Source organism: Diadema antillarum, unplaced genomic scaffold (assembly GCF_040938485.1).
Source record: "Diadema antillarum isolate AM-2024a unplaced genomic scaffold, OU_Dant_1.0 seq00001381_RagTag, whole genome shotgun sequence".
NCBI classification, from domain to species: Eukaryota; Metazoa; Echinodermata; class Echinoidea; order Diadematoida; family Diadematidae; genus Diadema; species Diadema antillarum.
This window is the reverse complement of record NW_027272139.1, coordinates 36,109-58,962: the sequence shown is the minus strand read 5'-3', so window position 1 is coordinate 58,962 and position 22,854 is coordinate 36,109. Positions and strand designations below refer to the sequence as shown.

At 40.8% G+C, this 22,854-nt stretch overlaps 1 protein-coding gene across 1 annotated transcript in view; it reads right to left on the bottom strand.

Moving 5' to 3' along the window:
- Positions 1-22,616, bottom strand: part of LOC139708883 (uncharacterized) — a 28,243-nt gene extending 5,627 nt beyond the window's left edge. The window contains exon 1 of the mRNA XM_071620846.1: positions 22,324-22,616. Coding sequence (XP_071476947.1) covers positions 22,324-22,432 — 109 coding nt within the window. The 5' untranslated portion in view covers positions 22,433-22,616. The remainder of the gene's footprint in view (positions 1-22,323) is intronic.
- Between the last annotated feature and the right edge of the window lie 238 nt (positions 22,617-22,854).

The window sequence follows — 22,854 nt, the reverse complement described above, 5'->3', positions numbered from 1 at the left end:
CAGTCACTTATGACGTCACTGCGTGATACTTTTGCATTTTGCTGACTCTGCAAGGTGAGTACAGTCGTATACCTCCATCCATGCTGATGTTGTGGAGTTTGTCATTTTTCTTTAAAAAATGCTGAAAATAATTTCGTCTACAAGCAATATTCTAATCGTTGCTAGATAGATGCACATGGTATAGTGTATTAGACTGTACAGAAAGGCAGATCATTGTGAATCCTTCCCATTATGCGATTATGCTCTTTTATAGGACAGATATAGAGGGTCCAATTAACTATAACAATGGAACAGGTTACAGTTCAATGTCATTCTGACCATCCCTTGAGAGTGGATTCTTCAATATTAAACAGAGAAAAGGGGAGAAAAAGAGAAAGAAAAGGAGGAGAGGGAGGGGGAGGGAAGAGGTGAGAGCGAGAGGACGCAGTGGAAATCGGACAAAATTACTACCTGCTTGTCTCCACTGGCCACGCATGCACCACCGCCTTCTCTGACGTAGGCATATTAATACATCTTTTCCGCCTAGCGAGCGCGTTGGTAATGAATAAGGGAAGTATTTGCATTTCCCCCCTTTAACCGGAGTATGAACCTCGAAATGCACGGTTATGAAAATGTTCTGGTGGGGGACACTGCTTTTTTTTTTTCCCCCCAAAGATTTCGAAAGGTCATTTTCCGTTGCTTTACACATTGAAGTAAACTTCATAGTAACACTTTTCAAAGCAAAAAAGAAAAAAAGTCACGATTAAGCTGTGTCCTACTATACTATGAACATAGTTATTACTTGGATAAAAGGTGACTTTATCATTTCGAAAGACAATTTGGGAGAAGAATATAAATTAATGGTAATAACAGAGCTGTGCAGCGGCATGGCAGCTCAGCATGATGGAAAGAATGAGGGCTTGTTTCTTTGTTTCTTCAACACAGTCGGGATCTTAAATCATAAACAAGTACCAAATCCCTAGCAAAGGTTTCTACAGTGGATAACTCATTGGCCTGGAGACTACGGATGGCGACCTGTGGTGGTGAGTCGTGTCTCTGTTGGTTGCGGAGTCGACGTCTCAGCATGCTACGTTAAGGTCTCCGTATTACACTAAATACACACTAATGGTTAAGTAATTTATTTGTATATTTATTGATATTTTCGTCATCGTCGACCGTCCGACAAAATGTGGTCTTGTTTTCCGCCGCTATAAGGGACCATGAAGATACTTCCGAAGACAGCAGAATTTCTGTATGTAGGTTGTGTGTTTCTTCTGACGAATTTCCTCAGTCAATGTATAGTCTTACACGTTACTCGAGTAATTAACCCTCTGCGTACCACATCTATTACCTGTCCATATAGGTTTGTGTGTGAAATTTGTGCACATTTGACTCATTGTCACAGAAAAAGTTAACCATAGCACTTACTAACACAGATGGAAACGTGCAAGCATCTCAGTTTAATAGCCACGGTCATGATGCCTGCCTATTTACTGCTCTTGTTTGCCAACGAGTCAACGACTTCGGCGGAGGCCGACGACCTTCGCCCACGGATTCCAGAGATGCCAAGTTCAAAAAACTTTTATGAGTGAGATTTTTATGACTCGGCGTCTCGGCGCTCGCGCGCATGCGCACGCGAACGAGGAGGGTGTCCCCCTCCCATGGTAGGGAGCTTTTTTAAATTATTAGCTCTTAATGATGCGATCTGGTGCATACTTAAGTGACTATTCTTTACTAATTTTGAAAGGCAAAAGGGAAATATACCTTCAATTGCAACTATCACTCTAATCCTTTGAGCTATTCTTCTTATTTTTGGCCCAAATTGCAGACTTCACCAGATGCGTGAGAAAAATGAGTGCCATGCGTGAGATCGTGAGACAGACCCTAAATGCTTTACTCTCACGCAAAATGCGTGAGACTTGGTAGCTCTGGGATTCCTATAATTGGCGACCCTATTCGTCGCTGAAACTCAAATTTCTCTCCGATTTTTAATTTTAATTCACTAGTAGTTCGCTGCACATCATTCAGGGTATATTCTAACCGCATTTTTTTTTATAGGGAATCTGGCCATGGAGGTGTTATAAGACGTTAAAAGATGCAAGTTATGCGCGGTCTTAGGAGACGATGGCGTCCAGTGTCTGTTGTTTATTACATTTGTACTGTACCAATCACAGACAGAAGACACCATTGACAGAGTCTTGGTTTGGAAGATTGATTGTGAGCGAATCCAAGTAATCTGAAGCAAAATAGCAGAAAAAATATCATAAAGCATACGACAAATTGGCCACATAGGTGGTGATCATGGATACTGCAGCAATGCAAGTCAACATGCATTTGTATTGCCCAGTCCCTTTACGCACACTTTTTACATATTTCTTTGTTTAATGTTTCTTTATGAAATATCATCTGTCAATGAGAACTTGCTCTTCAAAGAACTCATTGTTTTATATGTTTATGCCACATTAAAATGAACTAAACTAACAAAGACAGAATTATTTTATTACCTCACTTTCTTCTTTCAATATCAACAATAAATGCAATGTCAAGGTGGTATACAACGTTCAGTTTCGGAACGAGTGTTTTGAGTAGGAGAAAGTGCAGTGATTACCAAATAATTCTAACCCTTATATAGCTGACATCGCATTTTAGAAAATCTAAAAATGAATTCAATATGGCATAAACAAATTCCTCCTGAACTGTTACATTACCATGTTGGCTTGTAGACTTTCTACGACAGGTCGGAGGTGTACTCTACTCTATAGGCCTGGTTAAAGATCCCAAACTATTTCGAACAACGAAGTGACTTGTTAGAATATTGGCGAAAGGCGACAAAAAAAGTGAAAAGACGGTACCAAAATATGCACGCCATCTCCGGAGTACCTATTAATCATAGTCAGTAAAACCACTATTAATAGTCAGTAACCGCATCTAATTTGAATTCGAGGACATTTTCCTGACATCCATCCATGAATGACTTTGAGGCAAATGAATTGCTCACGATAACCAACCTGCCGAAGTCGATGAGCAGTTCTGGGAGAATTCACAAAACACAGTATGTGCTCTTCGACTGGTTGCAGGTTGTCTTTTTTTCCTGGCCTATTCAGAATTGCAGACGTAGTCATCTATTCCATGTTCTTAAGAGCATTAATTCTTTGAATTGTCTTTTGCAGTATAGTTCTTATTTAACTAACCATAAGATTTTGAGAATTCTGAGTTACAAATGACTATAATCAGCATCATTATCAGCATCATCATTATCATCATCATCCTCGTCGTCGTCGTCGTTGTCGTCGTCATTATCATCATCGCAGTGCAATGAATTTTGATTCCTTTTCGACGTAACTCATGCACTTGTTCCAATGCCCTAAGCATTGAATTTTACATTCCTAGACTACAAATGATATCTTGGTTGATATCTCTCACGGCTAAGCAAATTAAACGGAGCAATGCGATGTTTATTCGTTCTTTTCTCCATGAAGCATAGTACAAAGCTCCAAAACGCATGGAAACTGAATCGCATTGTATCGTATAGTCTGTGGAACCCTTGTGTGTGACCTAATTTTCAAAGAAGAGTCAACTTGAACTGAACACCTGCACGCCTTTTCTCGGAATCCAGTATTGCACAACACTCATGAAATACATTAGTTAACGTAGAGCAGTACGTAGCAACTATGAGCTATTTTTATATAAGTGTTTGCAAAGAGAGAGAGAGAGAGAGAGAGAGGGGGGAAAGGAAAAATTTCGCGAGGGCTTTCATGTAACGTTTAAGAAATATTTCAGATAACATGAAAGGAAAACCGTTATGTTGATAATATTATGAACTTCAAAGGACACCTCATGTTCCATCACGAGTTTCCTCCGTATTATGAACTATGTCTTTGTGTAGCAAAGCAAACTCTGATTATATCAACAATAATTGAGCTACGTATGTTACCTGCACTACACTCTGGCGCTGTGTCAGCTGGAAAACTTAACAAGTGCCTATAAAACTGGCTCAGCACTACGCAATCACAGATTGCTTCAGGCTATTGCATGGATGCATAGTTATGATGCTACCATATCACAGCTGCATTTTCTGTGTTTGTACAAAGCTGAACGAATGGCTGTACGTGTGCTGCAAAAGTCAACCTAAGTTTGGCTTGTTGTATATAAGTACACCGTCTACTGTCAAATATCGAAGAGAAGGTAAAAACTTTCCCCGATTTCTTCCCCCTCGTCCACCTTAATCTCTGGTTTCCTGTCAAACCAGCGTCACTCGAGGAAGGCAAAGCACACCGAAGAGCGCAGAAAATCTGAGAGAAAGAGAGGGAGGAGGAAGAGAATGCTCATTATATGCCCTCGCAGCCAGTTGTAACAGAACAAGCGCAACATGTCATCGCCAAGCCCCCTCGTCCACGAGAGAGAACGATAGGGGCTGTCCCATGTCCATATAACTGTGTGTTTTTTTTAGCTTTTCTTTCCGTAGATTGAGGAGGTACTACTACTGAAATGTCTTTTTGATTACTCGTCGTAGAGACGGTGAGGAGTTTGTCGACAAAAACGACGTGTCCGGGAGGCCCTGAGAATGACTTTCCGATTTCCGGGAAATGGGGAGAGAGGGAGAGAGGGGAAGGGGGGACATAGAAGGAGAGAGGGGGGAGGGGGCGGAGGTGAGGAAAAGAGTTACAATAATAATCAAACGTTCATGTTTCATACCGGGATGAGCCACTATTCCTATCCCTTTGCAAACATTATGAAAGTTTGCATGGTTGAAGAATGATTATCTCCTAACATCGTGTGTGAAATCTTAAGGGAACACACCAAAGATTAAAAAAAAAAAACAGAAATGAAAAACTAATCCCTTGATACTTTAGAGTAGGCTCTCCTTCTGTACCGAGAACAGTGAAGAATGACGGTTGACATTTTTGCGGGTTCCGAATAACTTCCCTGGAAATCTAAAGTATATTCCCCCTATACACCATAAAGAAGTTTCCAGTTTTATCATCCTGAGGGAAGATCTGAATAACCTACCACCTTTATATACCAGTTTACGAAATGAATTTGAATTTCAGGGTTGCAAAAGGGAAACATAAGCGCCGCTCCATGTTTCAATATACTTTACAGTGAGAACATCTGGGGGTCAAAGGTTTGAAACAATCAAATAGAAAAGGAATAATAAAGTTATGGAGTTTTAAAGGCATTCATTCATTCTCGAAACAGTGATTTTTTTTTTACAGCTCATCTGCAACAAAGATGACGCTACCATGCAATCATCCAGCAAGTCTCCTATTGGTTAGCAGGTGCTGTCTCACTATGCAATGTGATGAAAAGCACAGGATTTCTTTGTTTTCGTTTACTTTCCAAAGTGATATTCTATAAAGGTAAATCTGGAGTTAAACAAAAAGTTCTGGGGGCTAGGCCACGATAATTATGAGCTCGATGTATGCTGTTGTTATTGTCTTTTTTTTTGATCGTTTTGAATTTATTTCAATTCAATATTTGTGTGTGTGTGTGTGTGTGTAAGTGTGTGTGTGTTAGGCTTTTTTCATCATTCTTCGGCTTTCCATCCAAGTCAGCTTCAACTTGGAGTGACGCTACTCTATAGCACATGAGCCAAGCTGCGGAGTCCCAAATGAGCTCGACGTTGAAATGTTGTCCCACTGCTGAGCTCGCTAGCTCTCGGTGGTTTTGCGATAAGGCGCTAGGCATGAACTCGCCTCTGTATATTTCCTGTCACGTGAGCAAACTGCGCTCAAATCTAGGCGATTTCTTGACAGGAAATACCAGCTCTTGGTGCTCAGTCCCATATCAGCGCTATGCGAAAGAAGGAAAAAAAACTGACAGAAAAGAGCACATATGTGTGCTTGAAAACGGGCTGGAAAAACCCCCCAAACATCCAAAATAATGAATTATACACGTTCTAAAACTATATCTTTCCCTGAATTTTCCTCTGCAAAAGGTTGACTACGAAAATGTTGTATGCTCCTTATCAGGATATCACATGGAGTATGATCCCCGCGGTGAAAAAGTTGGCGATATCAAATGCTATATACAATATCTGCAACTATATACCATTACAACCCCTCCCCTCAGAATTACCACTATCACCACTAACAACCTCATCATCACTAAAGATTTTTATTTCAATCATCGCTCTATCACTTCTTCCAGTTAAAGTTACCGCTACCACGGCAACCCCTGTCCATTCTCCTTCTCCTCCTCCTCCTCCAAATATACCATTATTCCTGCTCTTGCTGCCACTGCTATATATAGGCCTACCATCTGCTATTCAACCAAAAAATATCAACTACGACTGCTGATATCATATGTGCTTTGCTCCTTCTTCATAGCAATCGTATTCTTCTGTCATCAGCATCGGTTTCTGTCATTTCACCGGCTGTCACTCCCTCCAAATAATAAAGAAACAAACTGCACTCATACACAACAACACCTAAGTCGTCTCCTATAAGGTCGCTCTTGGTCCTTGGATCTCTATTGTTCGATAGAGAATAACATGCCGCGCGTCAAACCAGAGGGGTCAAACTATACTATCTCGGAAAGTTGCTTCTGCCCCCCCCCCCCCCACACACACACACTTTCCCCTCCTTCGCTAAGGGAAATGCTTGTGCCAAAGACTGTTGCGAGGAATTATTTTGAAAATTCCCTTAACAAGAACAAGAACAAAATAGATCATTGACAAGACAGGGATAACAATCCCCAATAAGAATTTTTATACCAGACGAAAGCAGTCCACAGATGTGGGAATACAATGGATCAGATATTGATCTTTTGAAACAAGAGGGCTTGGGTTCGAATCCTATGCTCAAGATGAATTCATCCTTGATCAGTGTAGAGGACACTTTGGCACAGTGGATAAGACTCCTGACTTTCAGTCGGAGGACCCGTGTTTAGTGCTTACGTCCTTGAGGACAAGATGTTTTCATACACCATGTCCCTCTTGATCCACGTGTTCAAATGGGTACCTGTGGCAACGATAGGATAACGGTAATGCCCGGGCCCTCTGGTAGAACAGTGGCAACACTGAAGAGGCTGCCCTGGATAGAGAAGACCACATTATTGGATGACAATTTGGCAAAGTGGATAAGACTCCTGACGTTTAATCGGAGGACCCGAGTTCGAATCCAGTCCAGTGCTCAATTACGTCCTTGGACAAGATTTTACCCACAATGTCCCTTTCGACCCACGTGTTTAAATGGGTACCTGGCGACGCTATAGGGTTATGACAATGACAAAGTCCTCTGGTAGAACAGTGGCAACACTGAAGAGGCTACCCTGGACACAGAAAACAGCATCATTATCTCTATTAAAACTATAATGTGTTGTCCATTACGTCCCTCTCAACCAGAAAGTAGTAAAGATAACCCAGCAATGTTGAGAGTAAAATTACGATGGCAGCTAAGTCCTCTGGAAGAGCAGAGTTGGTATTAAAGAAGCTACCCTGGGCAAATAAAACTCTCACTATTACATAATACGCCACCTACAAAGACAACACTGCGGACGGTGTCGTCCCGTCTGGCGGTGTCCTCACCGACATCCGACCGCCAACCTTGGGGCAATCCTCTCCTAACGGCGAGGTTGGGGTCTGCTCTTAATCTGACGTTATGCCTGGATGTTTCGATCTCTCGATGCTGTTGTCTGGACTTCCGCGATACCCTAGGAAAAGACATCCTGATGACATTCTAGTCAGTGGGGATACGACGACTTGGTTTTGCGCTCTATATCTCACTGAATTTTGTTCGCTTTCTTGTTCCCATTTAAGTTTCATTTCCAGAGAAGGCTGTTTGATTCTTCTCTTTGTTGTAGACTATCATAGAACCTTCTTTATGATACTCTCGAACATGTGGACTGTAGAAAATAACCTTATGTAGCCAAAGATCAAATACAGGAATAAAAGCGCCGTGCCCATCCGCATCTAAGACGAAAAACCAACAACAAACAAACAACAACAGGGATTCAAATAAGAATCTGCCTTGTCTGCAGGCAAACATACCGAAAGGATAAGGTCCGGTTCGTCGAGGGGCAGAGACGTAACAATGTCAACACTATAGTCCAAGTCATTTAACACATACACACACACACACACTCACAAGAAACCGACAAACCATTTCGGTGGACAATCGAGGAATCAGAGCGAAACGCGGTACCATAATATTTTATGTATCAGTTTTGAATTATCGTTTTAAAAAGAAATGAATGTGAAATATATATGTTAAAGCATGGAATCGGTGGCAACGAATCGGCGAAGATTTATGCAAAATCGAACAAGACAGTGTTAGAAAAGTTAAAACTATTTGAATGTCAGCGCAGCATTTGATCCTGCGTCTATTCTGACATATCCGAAAAGTTGTTTTTCCATGGAGTCACTGACTCATAATCAATTCCATTACGGCTGTATGCAAAGAGATCTCATAAGTCATTGCAGACTTTCGTTCAACTGCCATGGAGATAGTGTGAGAGCACTTTGATAAGTCCTTGAAATAATTTTTAGTTAGTCGCAAAGAAATGACTATTCTTTGCGAAAAACTCCAACCCCCCCCCCCCCAAAAAAAAAAAAAAAAAAAACATTAAATGCTCTGGTCAGGAGGCATTCCATGATAGGTCAAACCAAAACCAAATAGCTTCAGCAGTGTCCAAATACGATTTTTGCAGCCGTAAAAGCTTTCTCTCGGGGACAGATTATGTTGGTCAAATCACTAGCCGACAGTCTCTCGGCCACTACGAAGATAAGAGAAGGGCAATGAGCAACAAAAGACACCACGTGATGCTGGGCTCACGTCGCCTTGTGTTCCGGTGACCTCCCTTCCCGTCGGCCAGTGCGAGTTGGTCATGGGATCGTTCTAGGTCATTGTGCGGGTGAGGTCGACGACATGCGTTTGGTCCGAGGCGACTGATATTGTGTGTGTATATATTGTCCTTGTCTTGTTTTGTTCTTCATCATTACCGATCCGACAAAAGCGGTTTCTAGTCTTCCACACACGCAAAGAGTATAACAGAGGCAAAAAAAAAAAAAACCAAACAAACAAAACCCCAAAACATTGACCTCGCAATTAGGTCAGTCAGGCAGTCAGTCGGTAGCCCCATTGCGAAGACGAGTTCACAATTTTCTTGAATGACTCAAAACGAGGCAATCGGACAAAGTCGTGCTTATCTATGACAGATGTGAACTCATGAATAGAACCCTGTCGGGGTTGCCTCCATCAAATTATCGGATATCGTTTTTAAACACCGAACGCTTCGTATGTTATACGCTGCCCATGAGAAATGATTCTGAACATCTTACCTGGTCAGTGTGATTTCTTTTTTAGTTCTGATAATTACTTAGCGGAGAATCCTTTGTGCTTTCTTGATATAAAGACAGGGCTAGAGTCTTACTCTTTTGAATTGTGTATAGTCTGTCCAGTCTGGTGACATCAGTGGTCATCGGTCACTAGGGAATGGAGTGAAACTATAACATGAAAAAGAAAGTACCATTGTGAAGTTTCTCATGTGGCAGATTTCGTTAAAAACAGTGAAATGTTGAGTATAACATAATATGCAGAGAGGAAGAGAGAGAGAGAGAGAGAGACATTATAGAAGGAGAAAGACAGGAAAGGGATCAGAGAAGATGCAGGTTTAATCTGTTGGAGGAAATGGTGACGGGCATTGTGTAAAAATTGACAGATCAAGTCAAGGGTATTCAAGCTAGTTGTCTCCCATAATCATTGGAGTTTATACTCGTGTGATCGATGTGCCTGGCACATCACCATACAATGCAGGGCCGAGGCTTCGCTGGAGCCTAATGCACGTAACAGGGTATGTCAACTGTTTGGTCGTTGTCTATGTAAATATGATTCGTAGCTTCCTTTCGCCTGATCAAGTCTTTGGTCGTGTGGCGCGTGCGGTGTGTACGCTGGCTTGGAAACACCTTGCAGGGAAAGGGGGACTCTCTGGCAGCGTGTGCCTTCTCCCTGCCAGATGTCACTCGGCAACATGCGTGCAAAGTCAGCCCGCGATTTCTTCTGCAGGTCATGATATACACAGGGGACCTCCTTTTGCGGTTACCCTTTAAAGGTAACACCGCTAACACCAGACCTTAAAATCTTATCAGTTAACAATATTTGGCAAAGATTTGGGGAGTTGAAACTGTCTTCTGCGCGCTTAAGGAATCAAATTGATTCCGTCATTTCCTTTAATCATCACAAAATTATTCAGAAAATCAAGGGGATGTAACTGTGAACGTAAAATCACTATTGGCGACGAATGTAATAACAGACTAATGTTACATAAAAGAAACGTTATGAAGAGTGATAACAACATTAACTAAATTACCACTAAGTCTGCGTATTTTTGCAATAATTTTAGTCTCTTAAAGAGACTACCTCAAGATATGTAATCACGAAGCGGATTTTAAATTAAGACTCATGTAGTCAAATTGATGGTAATTTTCACAGCCACTCTCACACTCTTTTGACAGAAAAACTCTCAATATCAACCGATCGAGGTCTACAATGTTTTGGTGGTGTTCCACTCAAAATAACACTGTTTACCTCTGCATAAAAATGAAATATTGCAGCTCTCACATCTCTGGAACTAAGCTGTGAGAAATTAATAAATCTCCACAATATTGTATGCCCTATCAATCTCAAAATTATCTCAGATGCCATTGCCCAAAAGTATATTTGTCTTATACGTAAGTATAGGCAAGTATCATTTTAGTGTGCATTTTCTGAACAAAAGTGATTCTAAAACGTTACATTTATCTCTAGCTGAGACCCCAAGAAGAATAAAACAACAACAACAACGACGACGACGACAGCGGCTAACACTTTAACAAAATCGCAATGTACAGATGGTATACCTGTCGCAGTCTTAAATTACTGCTCTTTTCCTCTCAGGAAAGTGATTAGAACAGAGAATGCTCCCATCGAATCTCTTCGAGTTTCTTGGAGAGATCTAAAGCGCCTTGTGACGAGCCAGTCTCACAGGAAATGGAACAGAGCCGTTTGCCTACGTGATGTGTTTTCGCTTTTGAAAAAATCAGGGTCAGAATCCATCCCAGCTGCCATCCGACACTGTACATTCGGCATGACTGACATTGTATTTTCTCATATTATGGGTTCCTCACCTTGATCAATGTTCACGAGTTAAGTCACTTGTGTTTTTTTTTTCCAAGTGGAAAAGCCACAACGGATATCGCCTTATTTGCCTCTTACCCAATTCAGCCTCCAACTGCTGTCACTTTAGAATCTTCAGTAACTCCATGTCATTCTTAACTGCTTTTCTGGAAGAAAATGTTTTTGTCAAGTGGTGAAGACATTCGGTTCAATTAAGAGCAAAAAGAATAGTCCGAGTAGCTCCAAGTTGTGTCCGTGGGCTCTTAGATCTGAAGCAGATTACAGAACCACAACACATCAGGCCTATAGCCCTTCAAACCAGTACACGTACACGGCGTATGTTAAATGAGCAAATATTAGATGAGAAATAATGAACACAAACGAAAGTATCAGCATCTCGCATATCTCTTCCCCGCGCTTGACGGAATCATCAAGGTGTAGTTTCTCTCTATAAACTCTTAGACTACGACAACCCTTTAGCTATTAAGATCGACTAGTAGTATTAGACACGGGCACAATCGGAGGAAATTAATATGGCTTCACGTAGCAGTGGCCGCTTGTCCGAGATAAACCCTCTCAATCAAGCCCACCACCCGACAATCCTACTGGCATGGTACCATAACATGTTGCCTGTGGGACCAAAGGAATCAATTCTTCTGAAAATTTGGAAGACATGGTGGATTTTGCGGCCATGGCTGCACTGATAGGGACCTTGTGATGATATTCCCGAGAGGAGTTGCTGGTCCTTTAATAAAAACACTGACATAGGGGAGGGGGTAAGGGGTAAGGGGAAGAGTGTAGGCGCTTCTCCGCTCCGTGCGGGTGAAATGAGAACACGCGAGAACCACAAACTTCAAGGTGAGACATCCACAAAGAGTGACAAATGTTGCCCGCGGGGTCAAGCTCCGGCTCTTCGCGTGGCACTGGTCCAAACTTCGCAAATGATTAAAAAAGAAGAGAGAGAGCGATTCTATTCGATCTAACGCTGACGAACTAATGTCAGTGCAAAACTTCAGCCTTCCATCGTTTGGGGGACACGGAAAATTTTTTAGCAAGACTGGCGCCAGCCGGCTGCGTAACTTGCACATGGTTTGCTGTATCTTTGCGTCATCGATTAAAAAGGTGTTTCTCCAACTATTTCTGTATGATATCTCACTTCGATCGAGATAGTTATCTTCTAAACGGGTCGGATCTGTAAGGTGCGTTAAGGGAGCACGATGAATAATTCGCGATTAAACCTTGTGCACATCAAGCGCATGATATGGCGCTGACATCTGTATTAGGCAATACGGGCAGCTGTTTTTAGCCAGTCAGCAAAAGAATAGGAAAGTAATGTTTACTTAAAAAGCAAATTTATCGTCATTACCCCTTCAAAAGGATACTGTCATTCCTTACATGGCCAAGCTTATTTATGTTGAATGTAGTAATTGTAACACGCTCAATACAGTAGTGCATTGCTGTTGTTATTACTGTCTGAAGCGGGAGAAAGACTCGATAAGGTTGGGAAAGGGTTACAGAGGACGTCAACACGAGGGAAAGTTCATACATCCGCCAAGAGGCTGAAACCGTGGCTAAGCCGGTGCCGGACAGTTTGGCATCTGTTCAGCCAAAGTGCTCGGCGGAAGGCAGGATTCAGGGCTGACGATGTGATGCTGCGAGAGAAAGCTCTTAGCTTTGTTTATGTTCCCAAGAGCGGGCTATGTTTACGGGCTCCAATATATGCATATGTTTTGAAAATGGGGCGACGGACGGTGATTGTTGATTATACCTGTAATGTACGCAATTTAAACAGCATTATTTTGTGAGACAGAAGAAGCAATGGCAGCTAAAGAGGTTAGTTTCTAAGGCTCGACGATCATTGATAACAGTAAGATTATATCAAACTTCCACAACTGAAAGTCGATTAGTAAAGTCGATTACACATGTATCCCTGGACAGCGCTGGATTAAAGGTAACAGATGCAATGCACACAGACACAGACACACACACACGCACACACACACACACACACACACACACACACACACACACACACACACATAAATCCTATGAAAATATACGTCTTAACCTAGAATCGAATCCTACAGTAAGATTTCTGTAGTTACTCTTGGTACTATCCTCGGTCTGAAAAGAAGGTACTCATTCACAATAATTCTAAAAGAGTTTAGTGTATCACTGCTTCATAGAGCGCAGTAGAGTATATCATTATAGTAGCTGCGCGATATAAATGTCCTTTATTATTATCATAGAGAGACTTTTGTTTAAATCAGGCTGAGGAAATATTAATATGTACTACTTTTTTGGTGAAAATGAATTGAACTAAACAGAAATGAATTAGATATGCGAACAAGACTCTTTGATAAAAAGTAAAGTAGAAGAAATAATAGATATATAACCTCTGGTGAAATACGGGAAAGTGCTTTGCAAAGAATGTGGAGAAATGCATATACATTGTGCTTCCATGAAAGACAATCACCCTCTATTGTCCTATCGACATCGACACTGTCATCTGCTCATGAGACCACTTCCGCGCCCTACGAATTAAAGGACATGTTCACCTTAACATGTGGTGTGGATTTAGCGAATGCAGCAATATCAGTAGAACACATCTGTGAAGATTTGAGGAAAGCACTCACCGCCTTCTGAAAGAGGCAAGTCAATTGCTCTTTTATTATGACATTGTAAAAAAGAGAAAATATGTTGAATTTTCTTTATATTTTCTATATATTTTCTTTCTGCACACAATGACATCAAAAGCTGTAGTAGTCTACTCATCCAGCGATGATTGAATTGTTCGGTTTTCCTCAAACTTTTACTCATGTGATCTACTGATATTGCTGCATTATCTCAATCCACATGTATATGAAGGTGAACTTGTGCTTTATCAAAGTCGAGCGAAGTTTCATTGTTACGAGGGCTGAAGAGCCGCGGCCGCGTTACTTTTGCGTACCGCTCGCCAAAAGGGCGGAGTGGGAGCTCTCCTGCATGCAGAAAATTCGTATCTCAAACGAACAATTCGTACAGAAAGCGTTAAAGCACTGAAAAAGGATGCTAGGATAATGAAAATTGCACTACTAGCGATGAACTCATGCAATGTGTAGGATGAATGTAGTGGAAAGGTAAAGAGAAAATACAGGGAGATATGAAGAGAGATGGGAAGAGCGAAAGAGGGAGGGAAAAGGAGGAAGGGGGGGGGGGGTTGGAGAGATGATATCAACCACTTGTAAAATCTGAATGTCAATCTGTATGTCTGGGAAATTCCCAGCGATTCGATCATAATCTTTAAGGAGAATGTAATCAGTGGTGTGGTGGGTGCATTGCATGCAAGAATTATATACTATTCAGCCTCAACTTCCGAGTGTCAGCTGAGAACCAAAAGGGCGCTATGGCGTTCTAATAGAAAAAAACCCCAACGAAACAATGAATTTTCATGACATAAAGATGTTATTTAATCAAAAGTGGGTAGATTTAGAAGCATTGTTCCAAATATAGGGTAAAATAGTGCACTTGTGGTTTTAATGTTTAAAATTTTACTGAAAATGAAAGCAATTTAAAATTGACAAAATAATGTAGAGGAGATCGAGCACTACAAAGTGATACATATACCAATAACTCAAATCCCAAAATTTGTGATAAAGCCATTCTGGTTCTAACAAGAGTGTTGTAGAACCCCGGGTGTGGAACGCGACGGTTTTAAATTGAGTAGATAACATAGTGGGTCATATTATCTCGTCGAGTTGAGCTTATTGATGATGATACGATTCTGAAGTTATGTGCCACTTTGAAAATACTTTATGATAATCACATTATACTACACCTTGCTCCTCTTGACGATAACATTGCTTTAAAAACTGGGCACAGAGAGGACAGCAGAATGCTGCATGACCAAAAACCCGCAGATTTCTGGCTATCTTATCATGACGGTTGTGAACGCGTAGATAAGATGACAGCATATCATCGTTTTGCCAGCATATCCATCGATACCGTCAGTCACAAAGTACACACGAACATATTATGGAGCCACCCAAATACGGCATGCACAGAGCTTTGTATCCTCCGTATATGAGTCGAAGAGCCGTCTGTCGTATTGCGCATCAATACTCTCCCGTCTAACGAGATTTCGATATGTCATTGCGATCGCGATGCCAGATACAGTCAACCCCCCATTGTCTGCCAGGTACTTTTGCGAGGATTTTGATCAGAAATGCAGACGATTTGGGACCGCTGCGTCGCTAGAAATCATCTCGTTAGCTTCATTAAGAGTGAATTTGATTATAATTATCTCGGAGTATATAGCGGGCTATGATTGATTAAAGCGATCTGGGGAGACGATCTATGCCTTACCCACCAGATTGTCATGATTACCGCAACAGTCAAAATTATCGGTATAAGATGAATGTTTCTCGAAATTACGTCACACCTACAAACTTTGATATACTGAACTCTCAATATTTTTGTGCTCTTTTTATTTTTGAGTGCAAGTTCATTTTTTTTTTTCAGCACGAGTCATGAAAGTCACAAACTCGTGATCACGATGCCACGCTGGCGATACAATGAAAAAAAAAATAAACTAAAGATTGTCATGTCGGTATCACAACTTTGAAATTCATGTTTATAAACAAGTATACATTATTATCAACTTAAGAAAGTGGGATAGGCGATAATGATTTTGATAATAACAATAATGATGACCATTAAGATAGGAATTCGAACTCGGGGCCTTCTCTTTTACTATACAATGTATAATTACCATAGGTCCTCATATATTGTTGTACAGTCTTTTCATTTCACTATGTTCTATTTACCTTATTCTCTGTTATCAAAGGAAGTGAAACATGTTTTGTCGAAAAATGAAATAGACTTTGAATTGAATTGAAAAAAATTGACCGTTAAGTTCCTTTTTCTTCATACCACAGGGCTTCCACGCAGTAAGCTGCTTACATCACAATTAATCTTTACAGGTGTTTGTCTACGCAATCATTTTGCTGCCGCTCGGTGGCGACTGATGATTATGACACGGGGATTAACGTACGATTGCGAACATAATAACGGGCATGTCGTCCAGGACTCGAGAACAGGTGCGCCCGTGTAGATAGTAGGTTCCTATATACTGTATAAGTTTACGCGAATGTTTACCAGATCAGTAATCCACTGCTAACGGGGATAGGTTGCGCCATGTACGAACTCTATAGGGTTCACAATATCCCAGATTCAAAGGATTGATGTTCAATAAAACTACCCTTACTAATCCTAACAATTCATTGTGAAGCCTGCTTGCACGTATGTATTTCATTTGTAAACTGTGTAGTTAAATGACATGGTCCTTTTATCTATCTATTCTTCTTCTTCTTTAATTTAAAGACCACTGCGAAACGATATCTTCTTATATCGGAATAAAGCACAATTGTGAAACGTCTATAAAACTCTGATCTGCTACTTCAATTGTAAGACTTCATATTCTATCTCTGAATGTCTCGAATTTTTTTTTCAGTTTTCTGTATACTTAGTTAATTGTGAAGTATTGAAATAGTAGTTAGATACATTGTTAAATGCCGACTCTGTATACTAACTAGCCACGAATTCCTTTCAGACACTAGCCAGGTGGAACTCCTATTATTTTCTTGTGTACTCATGAAGCCATTTAAAAAAAATCATTATCATTCTAAGAAGTTAAATCATTTGCAGACAGTCGAAACACCTTCCCTTTAACTACTGAGTCACGCATGGTCGTATTGTGGCTGCAAACTTTGCCATGAATTTGGGATCAAACCGCTCTATGAATGCGTCTGGCAGCTTGCATCTCGCAGAGAGCAAACATTCGGCCATTAGTTTGTCTGAGCAGAGAGGAAGCGGAAAGCTTTGGGTCGCCGGTTTCGCTGTGCCGTCCATCCCCTGCCAGCTATTTCAGGAGTCCACAGAGCATCGTCAGTGAAGTGGTATTCTGAAAGTAATGGTATACATGGCGACACTTTTCGTGACCATAAAAAAATGAAACTCATTAAATGAACTGGTGGTCCTCTGCAGTTCTCCCGTATTGCTCATCAATCATAGCTGTGAGCGAGAGTCAAATTCAGGCTTTGTTAGCGAAACATTTTGGCCATGAGCATGATTTGACTCATACCAGCTCGTCAAGGTGACTAATGAGTAAAAATGTTGTACATTCGATTCATTGTTTTTTCCTAAATCTGTCTGTGCCAGAGAATTTGTGTACAACATCATCATTGAGTTTTCTGTGCCAATCGGCACTCAAAGAATACAAAGGATTATCGACGGCAGACTTTGAATTTTGAATATTCTTGAGGTAGGCTGAACGACGCCAAGGGAACCATTCTCACACAAAATAAGTGAGTCATTCACAAGTCTAATATGTGGTAGATTGAAAGCAATGTTTTCACTTCATTATGTTGTTGACTAATGATTGCAATACCTCGTAATGTACCCTGAGCCTTGGCCCTTATTGCATCATTGATCGGAGCACTGTGGTAAGGCTCAAGGCTTTAAGTCCTGAGATCGGCGGTTCGAGTCATTGAATGCAATACTTTCTAGGTTCATATCTTTGCATAAGACATATTAATTACCCACAATGTCCATCTTGACCCAAGTGCATAAGTGGATGTGTCGCTATAGTTTACAGCGGCGGCAGCACTACAAATTTCAGCTTTTCATTTAATCATGAATATGATTTTTATCATCTTGATTACTTTTATTGTAAGAATTATTATTGTTTTTATTACAATTTCCATCATCATTATCATAATCATGATAATTACTATCATTATTGACATGATGATTGTTAATATTGTTTCTATTATCATGATTGTCACTATTTTAAGACAAACACGATTACTTCATTCTGCCAGGCCATGTTATCAATGAGTTATTGTATATAGTTTGGCAGTTAAGGCCAGCAGAATAATACACTTGCTGAAGTGTTCGGCTGAAACGAATCAGGGAGGTGAGAGGACCTCCCTGAACGGATCAATACGAATACTATATGAGCGCGTAAGACATGCTCCATTCTTTCTTGCCTAATATATATGGAACTAGTAAGTCTGTGAGTCAGTGCTCACAATGTGGGCATTCGAACTACGAAATCATTTAAAAGAGAATTATGAAAAATCAACTACTGCTTATACAAACCACTGAAAATGTTGATTAGTTTTTCAAAGCGTTCCTGTGACTTTTCCCCTCCGGAACAACATCTTCCCCCCATCGGCCATGCAGGAACATGGAAAGTTTTGACAAAAGTTTACTAACCCAGTTTGCTCGATTGAATGCCGCTCAACGGCTGCAGGGCAGCTTCCGGTGCCTCAGTGGTGCCACTGAGCTCGCAAGGGATGTTTATCTAAATGTTTCCGTTTCTGACATGTGCCGGTGAATTTGGACGCATCTTGCTGAATATCGTTGTTTCGCTTTGCCCAGGTGGCAGTGGGCCAAAAAAAAAAAGAACCACGACTTTAAAGGTGAGCTTACTTTTTCGAGACAATTATGTTTTGCATGGAAGCTAGTACAAATGCCAAATTCCCAGCTCAGTGATTCGAAGGAAATCAGATAAATTGAAACTTTTGTCACTGTTAACTAACAAAGCATAATATATCCCATGATGGTGGTGTCATAATAGCATCACGGGTATGTGAGTGTAGCGTAATTTGTGTACACTCACTATCATACCGATTGTGGTTTTGAATCATCTTTAATTTCTGTATCCTCGGCAGAAAACTCTTTTTTTAAATGATTTCCTCAGGACATTTCTGGGATGTTCTGACCTACGCGCATTCAAAACGAGCAGGAGTCGAATCCTTCATGGGAATCACTAACTTTCATCAGTATTCATACTTAGTATTCATACTTTGATTTGCTCTGCGTTTTATCAGTAATACAAAATGTTTTTATGCAAATCAGCCAACATCATTAACAGAGTCCTGGTGATGTGTGTTCGAGTGAAATTAGTTTTCTTTTAAGAAGTCTTTGCCCCATTTTGTCCACTCCTCTATCTATCTATCTATCTATCTATCTATCTGTTTGTCTGTCTGACTGTCTGTCTGTCTGTCTCTATAGTTCCATAACTGGCCCATGCAAGCTTTCTCCGCAGTGGATTGAAGTTCAAAAAAGTTTACCATTCGGCTCTGCTTGACGTATAGATTTCATTTAGTGTACCAGCCCTGTGAAATTATACGAACTTATGTATATTATCAGTCAACATGAATTGGGTTTGGTGACCACGAATGTCTTCCTTTTTTTTCGTTAGTACATTGTATATTGTAACTGGAGGCCCACAATCTACAAGCTTTGCTTTTCAGTAGGTTCCCCATCTCCATCCTCCGATTAATGTGTTTTTATCACTTAAATGCTTAGGTATGATTCCCTTCTAAAGTATAATGTACCCCCTTTTATTGATTACTTATGATGAAATTCTTTGCTTTCATGTACACTGTGGATACAGTATATGAAGAGTTTGTTCGCAAAAACCGATAAGTCCATATTTGCCAAATGGAGATATTTGCGATTTAAGGTCAAGAAAAATAAAGAGAATAATAAGAAAATTTTTGCTTCTTTTGACCATAACTTCAAAAATGTTCCTTTATATGTAGTGACCAATATATCATTTAAAAGGTATTATTTAGTACTTTATGACAGAGACCGTACTTCAAAATCTTCAAAAATGGACTTATCGGTTTTTGGGAACAAACTCTTCATATGTTATTGATTATCTTGACATGGAGAAAAATAAAAATGAACTTGAACTTGCCCTACTGGAAATAACACAGTGTCCCACAATGTGTTCACAGTGTGGTCACATAGTCGACTACAGTATGTGAAAACGCTCGAATTTAACAGTGTAAAGAGATTTCACACTGTGTTCACAATGTGTTCACACTGTGTTTCTCACACTGTGGGACTCTGTGTTCTTTCCAGCAGGGTGAACTACATGAAGTCTCTCTTTGTTCTTGATCTGTTTGTTTGTTTGTTCGTTTGTTTCATTTCCATCTGAGAAGATGGCTGGATAGCCCATATTCAGCTGAAAATAGCTGGTCTCCCATGGGGTCCAGTTGGATGTAAAGCGGGATCCACTTCACCGGGTTAAACACCTTGCTCTTTGCGATGAATAAATGAATCGGGATCTTTTACGTGCGTAAGCTGTGACTCTCTCACACACTGTCACTATCTAGATGTGCCATTGTGGCTTCTCATTACGGAGCAAAGCCTAGAAGACCACTTTGCCCACTAGGTGTTTACCACTCCACCTTTGTCTTGAAGCGATGTGTGATTATGTCTGGGAGATGCTTGAGTGTTTGAAAACTTTGAAATAGTTTCTGCACGCGATCACAAATGACAATTGTAACGGACAATTAATAACGACAAGTTATGGCAGTTTAAAAGTAAGCTGTCCACAAGAAGACAGCGATAGGACCGAAGTTTTGACAAATGAATTACTTCACTTAATTAATCTACAAAACAAAGACGCTAGTCCTACATTGAAGATACACTTCACGATGTTTGTTCCTAAATTGTCTTAATTAGCAATGCTTTCATACTCTATTTCAACTCTGCAAGCCTTAATGATTTCAAAACATTGGCAATTTTATCAAAGCAATATTTACCCAATTAGCAGCGACTGAAGTTAAGGTCTGATTTTTGAGGATGAACGCCTAATGTTTGTTATTTTTCTATCCGATTCTGATCCTCAATTGCAAAGAAATAATGACTACCTGACGTGTTCGATGCGTCAGTTAAACGAGCAATTGAGGTCATTATACACAGCAGCTTTCCCCGCCCTTTCCAAGAACGGTAACAAAGCCTCCGACGGGATAGCAAATATCTGACGCATGCTTTAGTGACAATTCCTCATACAATCTTTGTCATGTTTATGTGTTGGAACCTGAATATCGTGACTTACACTTAATGAGAACTTAAGGATACACTAAAGGAAACAATTATGAAGTCCTGAATTGGGGCAGTGTAATGAAGCAAACATGCGCTCAAGTCAATAGAAGCTGTAAAATTTTGCGCAACTCTAAATATTTCTTATTTAATAATATAGTGTTTCCGAACGCAGCCTATTTACAGCTGTTGGCTCACTGAAACTGGGATAGCAGACGAGTGTACACACGGGTGTGAAAGACGGAGCAACCTCTGACCAAGTGTAATGAAAGGATGGATGCAACACAGTTATATGGAGGAAAATGAATGTACTACTACAGACACGACAACGATTAATGTCATACTCATAACATCCACTTCTCGTTGCCACTGAGATCTCGAAAGGTGTGCGAACGATTATCACATTGTTGATTGGGCAACGGAAGCTGAGAGCGGAAGCAGCACACCTGAGCAGAACCTGACATTGGACATCAAAATAATGCTAGAATGATGAGGAGAAAGATAGCCATCATCATCGACCATGTACGTGCCACATTTCATAGAAGAGGGCAAAGGTTTGGTTTGTAGAAACAACCCGAAACTGTGTCTCAGGAAAGGTTTTTGTTTTCAATTTTTCTTCTTTTTTTTTTTCTTTAGCAGTGGATGGTGATTTGAATCACTATGGTTCTGTTCCAGCGTATCTCTCTGCTCTAGACGTCTCAATCTGAGGACTGATAAAAACACAGGGAAGAAACACCAGTGCATAATGTCAGACGTAATTTAAGTCATTTAAAGTTTCATTCCTTTAGCCCTTCATCAAGCTGGTGAATTGGAAATGAGAAAGCACCTGCCAAAGTGCTGCTTTCAATCGGGGCTTAAGTAGCGACTTGGTCGCGGTGATTCAAGGTTTTCTCAGAGGCAAGCTGCGCGCTATCAGGGTGCAAGCACCACGAGTGAATTCTTGCAGCGCTCGAACGAGGCCGAATTCTCTCCTATCATAATTTCTATGTTCCCAATTATCGCCCACGAGCCTTCCTTGGGATAATCAGGTCTTTCCAGGGGACGTTCGAGATTTTGAAAATAGCACTTTGGCGGAAGAAACCTAAGCGGTAATTACGTATTGGCATTGGCGGCGCTCGATTATAGAGAATTTTGCGCTCGCCTCCCAGTTTGGCTTAGTGCACGTGAAAGAAATGTGGTCGCGTTTTTGTAGAAGATTATGGGTGCATATAAATCAAGGAGGAAAATTCATCAAACGTCTAGCTGTGGCCATTACTTATAGGTATCTGTATGACGACCTTCTCGTACAGAGATTATGGTAAAATATGTTTGTCAACGATTGATGGTCCAGATATAGGCACATTAAAGAAACTAGACCGGGGCATCTCACCTTGGGGAATTGCATTTGCGAAGTCGTGGTGCAGCATTAACCCGACGAGAAAGAGATACTGAGCTAGAAGCCCAGATATCATGGAGGGAACGTATCCAAAGTACTGCATAGTGAATTCCGGGAAGTACGTTTGAATCTCGATGACTGTCAAAGACAGAAAAAGACACCACTCATTCTGAGCAATAAAGAACGTTTTCCATCAGTCCCGCTGATGGTGTCAGAGATGGCAAAGCCTGCTCCAGTCAGGAAGGGCTGATCGTTAGCAGCTCTGGTGTCCTGTCGCCTAGAGTGGCTCCAAGCTGACCGTTAATCCGTGTATTGCTCCAGCCCCGGCATCTACGTCCAGCCGTTTGATGTTGCTAGTGGTAGGGCTGAGGCGTCCTGAACCTTGACATCGTTTTGTGGTGCACAGCAGTCTACCACCGTTCTTCTGTCGTCTCCCAAGCCGTTCTGTTTTCCTACAGCGAAATAGTTGACGATATAAGATAGGAAATGCCTCTTTGTTTGAGTTCGATCGTCCTGAAGAAATGG